At 47.1% G+C, this 12,240-nt stretch overlaps 1 protein-coding gene across 14 annotated transcripts in view; it reads right to left on the bottom strand.

The window, feature by feature from the left end:
* Nucleotides 1-12,240, bottom strand: part of LOC135367252 (coiled-coil domain-containing protein AGAP005037-like) — a 270,487-nt gene that overhangs the window by 24,681 nt on the left and 233,566 nt on the right. For 9 of the 14 annotated variants that reach the window (XM_064600423.1, XM_064600412.1, XM_064600417.1 and 6 more), the window contains 10 exons: nucleotides 10,521-10,622; nucleotides 8,302-8,648; nucleotides 7,155-7,299; nucleotides 6,976-7,065; nucleotides 6,287-6,328; nucleotides 5,695-5,835; nucleotides 4,108-4,438; nucleotides 2,696-2,841; nucleotides 1,360-1,407; nucleotides 447-527 (listed from right to left, as the gene is read on the bottom strand). In XM_064600423.1, the coding sequence (XP_064456493.1) occupies nucleotides 447-527; nucleotides 1,360-1,407; nucleotides 2,696-2,841; nucleotides 4,108-4,438; nucleotides 5,695-5,835; nucleotides 6,287-6,328; nucleotides 6,976-7,065; nucleotides 7,155-7,299; nucleotides 8,302-8,648; nucleotides 10,521-10,622 (1,473 nt within the window). The remainder of the gene's footprint in view (nucleotides 1-446; nucleotides 528-1,359; nucleotides 1,408-2,695; nucleotides 2,842-4,107; nucleotides 4,439-5,694; nucleotides 5,836-6,286; nucleotides 6,329-6,975; nucleotides 7,066-7,154; nucleotides 7,300-8,301; nucleotides 8,649-10,520; nucleotides 10,623-12,240) is intronic. The other 5 variants (XM_064600415.1, XM_064600419.1, XM_064600418.1 and 2 more) reach the window with 4 other exon arrangements.

The following is a 12,240-nucleotide window of genomic DNA, read 5'->3' as shown; positions in this document are numbered from 1 at the left end:
TTGAAGACATAGCGCTGCTCGGAGCCAGTGGTGTCCCACCCATGCAAGTGCGAAAGATGTTTGGCTACATCCGAATCGAAACTACAAGAACAGAGGTCATCATGAGAGAAGATCTCGCTAAGCTTAGCTGACTCTAAAAACGATTTGTGGGCAACAAATGGGGCAAAAACCAGTTTGTAGTCTTGAATAATAAGTGTTCCTTCCTACTGGTAACATAGTTGCCTGCCGGCACCATAGTTATCAGACGATATATTACTGCGAAAACCCGATAATTTTCATGGGAAAACAGAAGGAACCGCACCAACCGTGAAATCGTTCTATCCTGGATCATATCACCAGGGTTCCGCTCTATTCTGTAATTATGCCTCAGTGACTTTGACTCTACAATAAACGAATGGCTGGTAATGATGATGAGGATGCGAGAACTCATGTGGAGGAGGAATCACCTGCTGCCTGCGGAGTGTGTTGCCTTTGTTTGTGGGAACCCAGGGTCGTGGTCTCGTCAGAGAACGACACTGACTTCTCCTCTAGAAAGAGAGCACACGGAGTGCAGAGCAGTGCATTAGTCCACCATGCCACGGGGCAGGGAGTGCAATGCTGGAGCGCAGGCATTGCAGGGAGCAAGCAGGAGCCACCGTCGTGCAAGGCAGGTGCATACAAGCTCACACTCAACACTCGCAGGTCCATACAGGGGGCTGACGTCGCGATGTTGATTTGGTTCCAGCAAGAGCTAAATCTACCTCCAGATTAGATTTACCCGGAGCAGAAGGCATGTCCAACAGGGACTTTCTCATTCTGACAGAAGCCAGCTTGTTCTTCTCGATGTAAAAATTGCCTGCATGCAAGCTGGAATACCCTTTCTGTAGCTTAACGTGCAAGGTACATGAAGGCTCGCGATATTTTTGTGATGTCAACACCCCATAAATGTGGAGCAGAAAGTTGACACGTTGCGTTCTAAGACACTGCAATGACCTGGCACCAACTAGCGGTCTCGTTATAAAGCTTCAATGAAATTAATTTTAAAGAATATTAGCAGAGGAGCTATCTGCACTACGTACGCTCTCTTCCCTACCTAGTAGACCTACAGGCTTACACAAACCCAAGACCCCACCACAGAAAACCACACCCAAGGATCAGGTAGAAGCACCACATCCAAATACATCACCACTGTGAAAGATGTGGAGGTAAACTGTCCGAAATATGAACAAGTGTCACAAAAACAGGGGGTGTAAATCTGCCACTGCAGGCGAAAATGCAAAAAGGACAAAATTGGGGCGTCATGCACTTCAGGCATGGTCTCAAAAAGGGGGAAGAGGCTTTCAAAAATCGCGATGCAAAAAATCCCGAATTACAGAATACCTTTGAAGGGATGTTTCTGCACATCGTGTTCTGGCAGGCATACCTCATCTGCAACAAGGGGCTTGCTGTTATCCTCCAGTTAATGGGAAGGTATGTGAGAATTACACCTGAATGCATTAGGTTGTACAAAGGAAAGGGTACCGGCAGCAAGCTCTCGGGGTTGACCAGTAGAGATGGAGTTGATTATAGAGGTCATTGGGATTATTGAGTAATGTTGACTTTCTGAGGCTATTACGCCGCGAAGTAGCGCCAATGACATGCAGTGGTCAAAGCACGAACTTCGAAACTCGCGACGTGTAATCAGAAAGCATAAAGTAGTATCATATCTACGAACAAAAAAGAGGTTAAAAGGCTGCCTGGCAGCAGCATGTTTCAGAAAGGTCTATGTAACAACAGTTATCCGAATGTTAGACAATCCGTTCCTAACACAGCAAAGTTATCACAATGGTGCCTACTTCAGAACTTCCGGATTGGGAAAGTTCCGGACATAGTACGTAGTGTTTGTAGAGTTTCGACCACCAGCAAAGACTATCACAATTAACGACAAACTCAGAAAGGTTAAAACAGACAAAGCAGCAGACAGCCAAGCACACAACACGTTTTGACAACGCGTCTTTCACAATCACGTCCACCACTTAAGCATCTTCATTATACAACAAAATTGCACATAAGATCAGCTACCTGTAAGGAATCTATAAATGCAACGTTAGGCAATGGGAAATATTAAACTGATTCAGTAAATTTATCTTCTCAGTTGATCGTAAAGCACACCCCTTGTACAAGTGCAACAGCCACGACCCATGAGGCTCATGGGCGCTATTGTCATGGACAAAGCATCACATAGGTGGTCCCAGGAAAGCCTTTTTGTGCTGACTGGTTGACATTTATTTGATGAAACAAGCTTACCTTAAAAACCCGCGCAAATTTCAAAATGATTTCTTACGGTTTCTTGTTCGCTTCTTTACTGAGCGCTAGCTTAGCAATGGTAGCTTTTCTTGTAAGAGTTGGCTAGACCGAGCTTTGTTGAGGACGCCGGATTACTGTCGCTTATAACCCTAAGACAGGAGACACCACATCACTCCACAGACGCCTGTCAAGTAGAGTGATGTCTACTGTCTTAGCACCGCTAGTAATGAATGGCGAGGAGAGGTTTTGGTGAGGAAAGTGAACTTAAATTCTTACAACTGACTTTAATGGAGGGACGTGTATACGATTTAAAGAAAATGTATTTATAAGAAACGTATAGCGGCTGCATAGCTTGCCTAGGGATCGTTAAAGATCGACGCTACAAGCGCCACTAAGACTTCCTCGCGACCGTGTAAAAATAAAGCGTTACCTGACTTTTCCTTCTCAGGAGGAAGATCGGTGTCTCTGGTGGGGATTAGATGGCTCTGTGGTCTGGGAGCCGTTCCCGCAGCCAAAGCTTTGTGCACCAAACCCGTCAGGCTGGCCAGCTGCCGTTCCATGTACTCCACCCGCATCCTGCCACAAGCATTCAAATGCATAACAGAGAGCCTTTCACAGCCATTCACGAACAGCCTTATATAATAGCTCAGCGAAACATCCCGCTCAAGCAGCAACTCCTAAAGTGCTACAAGACACCATTGCTACCATTGCCCTCCTGCATGAGAAAGTCATAGTCTCCAAGAAAGGGACACATTTTCGTGTTTTCAAGAAAAGCGCAAAACGTTACAACACACATGCACGAGCGCTTTCTGTTTGCGGTGTTATAACGCTGCACTTTCTTTAAATCATGCTAATGTACCAACAATCCGAATTGTCTACCTGTTTCCTGTGGCATCACTGTAACACGTACGCAATCGAAGCAAAACCCTCAGGTCAGACGCCACCAACATTTCGAACAGATTGTTCTTCTACTGGGGCGAGAGGATCGCGCTTACCTCCTGAGGCCATCCCCGTCAGCCAGCATCGAAATGTGGAAAACCTAGCGCTCTACTGAAGGTACACAGAAGCAAAGGCTCCTGGTCAAGGGCTACCAATATTTCGAAGAAGTAGAGTCTCAGTTCGAAACATCGGCGGCTCCCTTTTGCTTCGGACTACCTGCTGCAGATAGTTGGATTTTCCACTTTATGATGTAACATTTCATGGGCCTGGACACCAACTGGAAACAGGCTACTCCTACCATCACAATATGACCACTTAATATGACGTCACAGGAGAGGTGTTTCATCGTTGGTTCATGCCTTCTGAGCAAAATTATTCTCTGAACCATTGTACTTATGTCCTATTTATCCGTATTTATCCCTGTCTTATGTATCCCTACTTATAGCCTATAAGTATGTCCTATTAATAGGATCTGAATGAGCATATATTGCACCTTGATGCATTGAGAGTTGAGACTATTAGAAGGTAAATAAAGAAAACTGCAAAAGGACAGAAAACAGCTAACTGCAAGACACTTTCTAAAGAGGTGTGGTTCTGCGTAAGAATTTTGAGATTGCTGAATACTGGCATACAAAGCTGGAAGAAATACGGGGGTCATTCAGAACTACTCAGCGTTGTCAACTTCATTGATAGGTTGATATTCACTCACTCGATTGATTGATATTCGAGCTTCTTACAAAAACAAAAAGTGTGCCTAACTGGAAGATGCACAAATAGAGGACAGCATGCAGAAATAAATCCAGCGCTTGCAGGGACAAGGCATCTGTGGGGGTATCCCCCTTTGTTTGTAGAGGGCAAGGCATATCATCCAACATCTACATCCTGGAGGGTGAAAAGGCTCACCGCGCTTCTTCGTCAATGATGGGTGTAGCACTTCCGGACCGCGTGCCATAGCCGGCCTGGTCTCCGTAGAAGGGTTCTTCATAGGCAGAGTTGAAGGCGGCTGGGAGAGAACGCTGATGGTCTAGCCGCCTTTCTGGGGACGATAGGTAACTTTGGTCGGCAGAGGCGCGACGCTCAGGCGAACCCTGGTAGGCAAGGTCGTAGCGCCGGGGAGAGGAAGAAGCAGGCCCATGGTAAGGCTGGCCCGTGGGAGAAGGGAAGGGCATCGACTGGTAGCTGTCCTGGGGACAGCCATGATCTGGCGACAGGGAACGGCTTTGCGACAGTGGTACTGCGATAAAGAGAGTGGGTAATACGTCTATTACTTGTAGCTTGTAGACTAAGCACACTAAGCACATCAAAAAAATATGTTAGCGTTAAGCTGGCCAGGAACTTACAATCACAGCTGAACAACAAGGTGCGGTGAGGTGGGGTGGGGTGGATAATATCGATGTTGCTGATTACTAGCGCGCAATAACTGACAATCAGATAGCCAACGTACATCCCCAAGGAAATGCCCTGGAGGCTTTCGTTATCTCACGGAGAGATAGGTGAATTGTAAACAATATGAGCAAACTACAGGTTATGCAACTGCATGTAACACCCATGCGCAAGCACATATTTCATTCGCATACGACAATGCACTGTTCCGAATAAGTTAAGCGGTAACATACTTCCAGTGCAATACTCACCATATCATGCACGACGTTAGCGATGTAGCATGCTGCGACGAGTTTACATGCAACGCAGGCATTTTGACCAATACATCATACTGTGGTCTACAGTTGCTCCGACAACGCGGCTGCTGCTTAACATCTCATGGTGGACGTTACAAATGCACTAGGTACCCGATACTAGGGCATAGGACTGAAGAAGCACTTACAATGGACCTTTTTCACAACTGCATATGCGCATGCGCTGCGGCGCCGATGACCTTGGGTGCGCCGGAGAAGGTTATCTCCGCATTCAATAGATGGCGCTGAATGAGGACGACAGGCGGGAGCATCACTTGGGAGACCGCGCGAGCACACTCCCGCCGCTTCGACCCCACTGCAAGACTGGTTTTGGTCCTTTACGCTATTCACGTAGGTTTGTATTGGCGGGCGCCTTAGGTGGTTCACTGGAGAACTGCTAGGATACGACGCGAATGTGAAAAAGGTCCATCAGGTACAGATAGTTGCCTCAAAATTTACTTAAAGCAAACTATAAGTATACTGGAAGTGCTACACGGCGTGGTGCATACTTGTAGAAGACGCGACCGCACGACTTTCTTTGAAAATTACCTCATGCGCATGTATTGCCTTTGGGGCATGTCATTGAAGTACAGCAACGCAGCCTTTTGCGTTATTAATAGTCCAAGTATCAATGTTCGTGATCGTTAAGAAACGGAGAAAAAGATAAAAGACAGGTCGAGACATCTTCAATTTCATCTCACCAGTGTAAAGGGTACGTGACCGAAAACCTCGCAGTAAAGCACACGAATTACTTATGTGAATGATAGCAGCAGCTCTCCCAAGTGGATGGGTTGTGATCCTAAGTGAGACGCACCTGAAGGCGGCCTTGGAAGAGGAGACCTGGGTGAGGTGAGAGGCGAGGGTGCTGCAGGTCGCATCGTCTTGTTTAAGGGCGGGAGGGGTTGGTGGTAGGACCGCTGTGGTTTCGGGGGCGGTCCACCATGCGGAGCGCCACCTGGGAGCCAGTCATGCACCCAACATAAGGCAGTGTAGGAAGACACCAAGGGCGTATTAGCAATGCTTGTCACAAGGACTGCACTTCTGTACTCATTCGATGGGTGAAGTCTTTGCAGTGTAATCAAGAATTGGTGACCTAAACGGGACCTGCTAATGCCTCTTCAATTAAATGGCATACATAAACCCTGCGACTAGTCTGTGGCCTTTTATGTGCACTACGAATTCCATCGTGCCGCTTCACAGGACACACACAAGTCACGCTACCGCCGCAACAGGCGGAAAGCACAAGACTATACGTAGCGCACAAACACGCGCTCCACAAGCAGTGTTACAAACATTCAAAGCGCCACATATTCACACATATGTTACAGCTGCATGTCAGACGACAAACGCCAGCACAAATATCCAAGTCAGCACACGTAGACATTACAGAATCAGTAAAGCATTACCTTTATGATGAAGGCCTTCTTGAGACTGACTCATTGGGAATTCTGTAAAACACGAAAGGAAATAAATGACAGGTTTCTACAAGGTTATCTAGAGTGGTACACTGTGATTTCTAACAGCAAGCATGTTAAAGTCCGAGGCCAATGGAGTGGTGCACACTGACAAGGCATAAATGTGGTGACTGCATCGTGAGATGGTGAACAGGGCTTGCTGATAAGTGGTAACTGTACATATTAAGATAGGTACATCAAAGCCATTGTATGAGCTTAACTATCCGAAAGTGATTATGGAAACATTGGTATCCAGATGAAACTGTTTCTTTACTACTGCAGGAGAGAGAGGGAGGAGAGAGAGGGAGGAGAGAGAGGGAGGAAACTGAGGGAGGAGACTGAGGGCAGAAAGTCTTAGTATGATGTGGCCTCAAACAACGAAGTAACAGGAAAGGTGTGAGAACTGTTTTACTGCGACTGCTCACATCCAACAACGCATGTTTCTACAAATACGAAATTAAAAAAAAAAAAAACTCGAGCGACACCCAGCGATTCTCGCCTTACATTATCCTGCATACATTACAATGCGGCAGACATCTAGTGACTGCCGTCCACTGGATCTTTGAAATCGTGTTTCGTGAAAGCTCTACTAATTAGTGCGTCCTACTCGAGCGTGCCAAAGCCTCAAGCATAAATCTTACCAGAAGACACCAAGAGTCCCGGCTGTCGCTTCTCCGGACTAAGAGCCATCGATGAATATGTCATACCCCGAGGGAGTGTCTGAGAATACCCTGAATAGAGAAAACAAAACACTTGGCAATCCAGAACGGAAACCTGTCACGGAAAGTTTTTTTTAAAGCATGCATTACCGCATTCTTACCAGCGTGAGGTGCGTTCTGCGTCTTGGGTCGTTCGTTAGGAGCCGGCGAGTACGATCGTAGGACAGCACCGTGCGGTAGCGTCTGAGTTCGGTTCTGGTAAACCGGACCAGCGGTGTAGTAGTTCGAGTTCTGTGACTTGCTTGCCTGCAGTATAAAAATATGCTTACACACAAAAAAAAAAAAAAGTTCCTGCAGGGAATTTCACAGGCGCATATACATTTTAGAGAGGCTCGGCACATCTTGCGTATCTGACAGATGTGGGGAAGACTTTTCTTATTTCTTTCGAAGACATTTCCTCGAGCGCAAAGAGAAAGCGAAGCGTGTTTATAATCAATTATGTCGCTTATTAATCATAGGGGATCGTGTGCGTTCACTTTAGAGTCAGGGAGTGAGATGCACACCAGAGGAGTGTAACAGAAGTACATGTCCTGACTAAAGTTTAAGAAACACGCGAGCAGCGTAATTTTTCTTCAGCGCGGCACCCTAGCGGATGCTCGTGGACAAGCCCGCTGAACGAGTGGACGAGCTCGCTTTCGCCGCCACTAGAATTTTCGTGCTGAACAAAAAGTACGCAATTCGCACATTCCGTAAACTTTTGTCTGGTGTTGTACATGTGTGAGTCGTCGCCCAAAGACACGAGGGCTCTGAACGCCATTTTGGTTCCGCTAAGTTCCCTCGTTAGACGTAGAGTCACTAAATAAGCTGCGCTTCAGAGTATCGACACTGAGGTCCAAGGGAGAGCAGGAGCGCCATTTTGTTTCCGCACCACACCGGTACCATCCCCATTTGAGGATCAAAGACGGCTAACATGATACTCGCTGCGTGATAGAGAAGCGTGTATGACTGTTGTGCGATAATCCATGTATTGTCAACCAGAGCGTCCCGAAAATGTCGAGGTGAGCTCAAGGCCGTCAACTGCTGCTTGCAAAGGAACATTTCACCCATAGTGACGATAGATGGCATCGTGCGCTAACGTGCGCAGTGCGCGTGCGTGTGTGTGTGTGTGGGGGGGGGCGGAAACAAGATGGCGCATGCTCGCTTTTGGAACTCAGTGTCGATACTCTGAAGCGTAACTTATTTAGTGACTCTAGTTAGACGGAATCGTTGAACGCCTCAGTTGACAATGCACAACACAACAATTCCGACCTTGGCCCTGTGAATGTGCTGGTTTTGATACTCGGAGTCGAATTCCGGCTCCGAGAAGTAGCTCATGTCTTGGTCGTAGGTGCTGTACACTCCGCCGCCGTTGACGTCCTGCTCGTATATTCGCAGCACGGAGCGGTCTCGGATGTCTCTGAGGTCTTCGAGCTCGTAGAACATGTCCTTGGAGGGGTCGTGTATGTAGATCCGGATGTGAGGCGAATCCAGGTACTCCATGGTGAGTTGCTTGGGGAAGGAACGCACGAAGAGTGCCTTCACCGTGTCGATCGAAGTTATCTCGTTGGGCAGCAGAGCCCGTTTCGTCTCGCTCCGGTACTGCAGGAACACCAGCCCTGCGTGGTACACACAACAGGAAGCATCAATGTCTTCCCTTACACATGTTGTGGGTTCACTGAAAACGCGGCATGAGTTATGTGGAGGAAAGCCGACACAGTATATGTTGCAGTCTAAGAAAAAGAAAAAAAGGCGTTTCAGTCATTTTGCAGATTAGATGCATTGCCAAAGCCATTAATCCCTTTCGAAACTAAGTGCTCGAAGTTTATGCAAAGGTTACAAAGTAAATTTCAAGGTCGGGGCACTAAAAGGAGGAGTAATTGCAATCTGGAGTGGCTCTCCAATTTCCCCTGTCTTTCGAGTGTATGCTGCAAGAAAACGTGCTATTCGGCTGAAGAGCATACGAATATGTGTCCGAAAGGCCCTCAAAATTCACACACAAACAGATAGATAGGAAGTCTTCGTGTGAAGTCTGGTGCATAACACTTGAAAACATATTTGTTTGCACCACTTGAGGCATGCTGTTCTACAAATATTGTCACTGTACAGTGCATTTCTATGTGTACGAGACGAAGTACATCTATGATTTTAATCAGCTTTAAAACAGCTTTATGGGTTTCTCTGAATATACTGCTTCTCTTTCGAAAAAATAACTTCTGAATTAGTGCCCTTTTTTGTGGTGAAACTCCCCAACTATCATCTCGAAATAAACTTGTTATTGTTTTCTTCTGAAATCTATAATTAATAATCCGAAGCGAACGAATTAAAGTGTTCTTCAGTAACACAACGGGTCGATTACTGCCCTTTACAATTCCAGCTTTGTAACATGCTTCATGTAACAACATACAGTTCCATTATAGTAATAGAGGACATGTTCGTTGTGCTACAGTGCCGCAGAATAATCAATGACCTAAACGTACGAGGTTAAAATCAGAGGAGCTATCGATTAAAGCATTAGAAACGTGCAGTGCAACGCAATAGATGCATAGTTTCAACACAGATTACATTAGAACAAACAGAGGATTAAATAGTCATCGACATTTTGAAAATAAATGCACGTAAACCTTAAGCACACTTTGAAATACGGAACTGTGACGCTTAAAGTGGCACAGAGCACTTCTGAACAAAGATGTATCAACGACTACAAAAGCGCACTTTCAGTCTGATGCTACGAGAACCAAGTACCTCCATTTATTATTCAGCAAAGTATCGAGAATTATCGAAGAAGTCGAATTCCACCGCAACGACCACCTTTATTCAACTTTACTCGTTGCGAAACTAACGGCGTATCGAGCTAATGTGATGGGACCCGCGCGGAAAAAAACCCGTAGCGCACATTGGCTCGTGGCAAGGAAGCTGCACCAATTAGACAATGGCAAGAGGGACTCGCTTGCATTACTCTGATTGCGCGGCACATTTAGCCGCATAACTGTTCCCCTCTCAGCCATGCGGAATAAGAGAGAGCGGTACGTAAACGGTTCAGATCCATAAGAGGATGGAATTTATTAGCCAGCGTCAGAGAGCACATATCATGTTATGGGTACTGCGAGAAGGCGAGCAATTACCATGGTTTTGTGTCGCGACGCGGCTGAAATGCTTCTCTGGGAAGCCGTTGTGGTGCGTCGCAGTCGTTCAGCGGATATCGAGGTACAAAGGAAGAAGAATGACATTTTGTTAAATGCACAATGCATTCTAACGGGACTGTCGCTGGATGTCCGCGAGGTGTAACCCGATAAGGGCTCGCGTGATCTCCTGCCCTGGTCACGTGTTTCTGAAGTTTGCGAATGCTTGCGAGGTAACACTTCACGCTCTATGCTATGTTCTGTGCTACCGGCTATGCTGTTTAAGCGCGAAGTTTTGTGGCCAGCACAAAACATCCAGCTACGACCTAGCCGCGACAAAGTCGCCTGTGTAATGAATCACGTGATTACCTAGTGACATCATCATGGCTGCTCGTGACGTGAGGTCATTGTAAGCATACAAGCCTCCTGACGGCGACATTGAGAGCACGAAGTCCTCCTTGTACTGATTTCCTGATGGATAGATTATTCGTGTCAGCTTCACAACAATTAACGCAGCAGCCAGGGCAATACGGTTACGACATGCCATCTAGCGCATTCGAAAAGTAGATTGAACAAAACAGCCAACTTTAGCCATGCAGTTATAAAGAAAAAGAACCAAATGGTCAGCAGAAGTATTCGAAGAAAGAAAGTCAAGTACGGAGAACATAGCAAGCAGCAAAACGCCGGGGCGCCGATGGCAATCTACGAAAATCTTTACAGGATACTGCTGTATAATATTCAAAATGCTGAGAACAGCTCTGTCAAAGTCCGATGACGACTGTTTGAATGCTTGAGGACGTAAAGAAGCAGACTCTAAGATAACGAGAGGAAGGTGAGAGTGTATGAGGGGGGAGGGGTGGAAATAATATGCTCGTACTAGGGGGCGTTTGTGTTTGCAAGTGAGTGACCGTGAGTAAATGTAGCAAGATAAATGAAGCACGTGAGGAAATGAGTGGGACTGGGCGCCGCACTCTCGTTCCGTCCTCACACATCCCTAGAACCAAGTGCGCCTCGGGGGGTGCAACTGTCTCCGTTGTACAACTTTACTGTTTTCTTAAGGTAACGATGTATCCCATAAACAATGGAAGGCGCTACGGTAGAGTGTGCTTCGAGGATAAAAGAGAGCACCCCTTGATGAGCTCTAGGGATCCCCGAGGGCGAATAGGTCCTAACGAAACGCACTAGAGCGCGCCTTCAAGCGCCCCAGAGGTTACCGAAGCTGGATCCCGAATAGTTTCTAAAGAAAGGGGCCCTTGACGCGCACTAGGGATCCAGGAGGCGGATCGCGAATATGTCCTAAAGAAAGGGCCTCTTGAAGCGCTCTAGGGATCCCCAAGGGCGGATCTCGAATAGGTCCTAAACGAAGGGCTTCTGGAAGCGCTCTAGCGATCCCTGACGGCGGATTGCGAATAGGTAATAGAAAAAGGGTTCCTTGAAACCCTCTAGGGATCGCCGAGGGCTGATCGGGAATAGGTCCTCTCGAAAGGGTCCCGTGAAACACTCTAGGGATCCCCGACGGCGGGTCACGAATAGGTCCCAAAGAAAGAGCCCATTGAAGCGCTTTAAGCATCCCATGGGGGAATCGCGAATATGTTCAAAACAAAGGGCTCCTGGAAGCGCTCTAGGGATCCCTGACGACGGATCGCGAATAGGTCCTAAAGAATGCGTCCCTTAAAGCGCTCTAGGGGTCGCCGGGGGCGGATCGCGAATAGGTCCCCAAGAAAGTGTCCCTTGAAGCGCTCTAGAGGTCCTCGAGGGCGGATCACGAATAGGTCTTAAAGAAAGGGCTCCTTGAAGCGCTGTAGAGGTCCCCGTGGGCGGACCACGAATAGGCTTTAAAGAAATGGTCCCTTGAAGCGCTGAGAGGTACTTGAGCGTCCGCATGGGTACGCGGACGTTAGTGACTGCGAATAGCTGAGACTTAATAGGTGGGTAGTGTGAACGTGCGAATGACTCGGCAGCCATGAGCAAGATTGATCTGCACACAGTTGCGAGATAGATTCAGAGAGTGCGAGTGTTCGACTGAAAGGGAACTGGTCTACGCGAGTGATGATGGTAAGTGCCTGTGCGAATAGTTAAGTGTGGAAAG

Source organism: Ornithodoros turicata, chromosome 8, assembly GCF_037126465.1.
Source record: "Ornithodoros turicata isolate Travis chromosome 8, ASM3712646v1, whole genome shotgun sequence".
NCBI classification, from domain to species: domain Eukaryota; kingdom Metazoa; phylum Arthropoda; class Arachnida; order Ixodida; family Argasidae; genus Ornithodoros; species Ornithodoros turicata.
The sequence above is the reverse complement of the archived record's forward strand: the minus strand, read 5'-3'. Positions and strand labels throughout refer to the sequence as shown.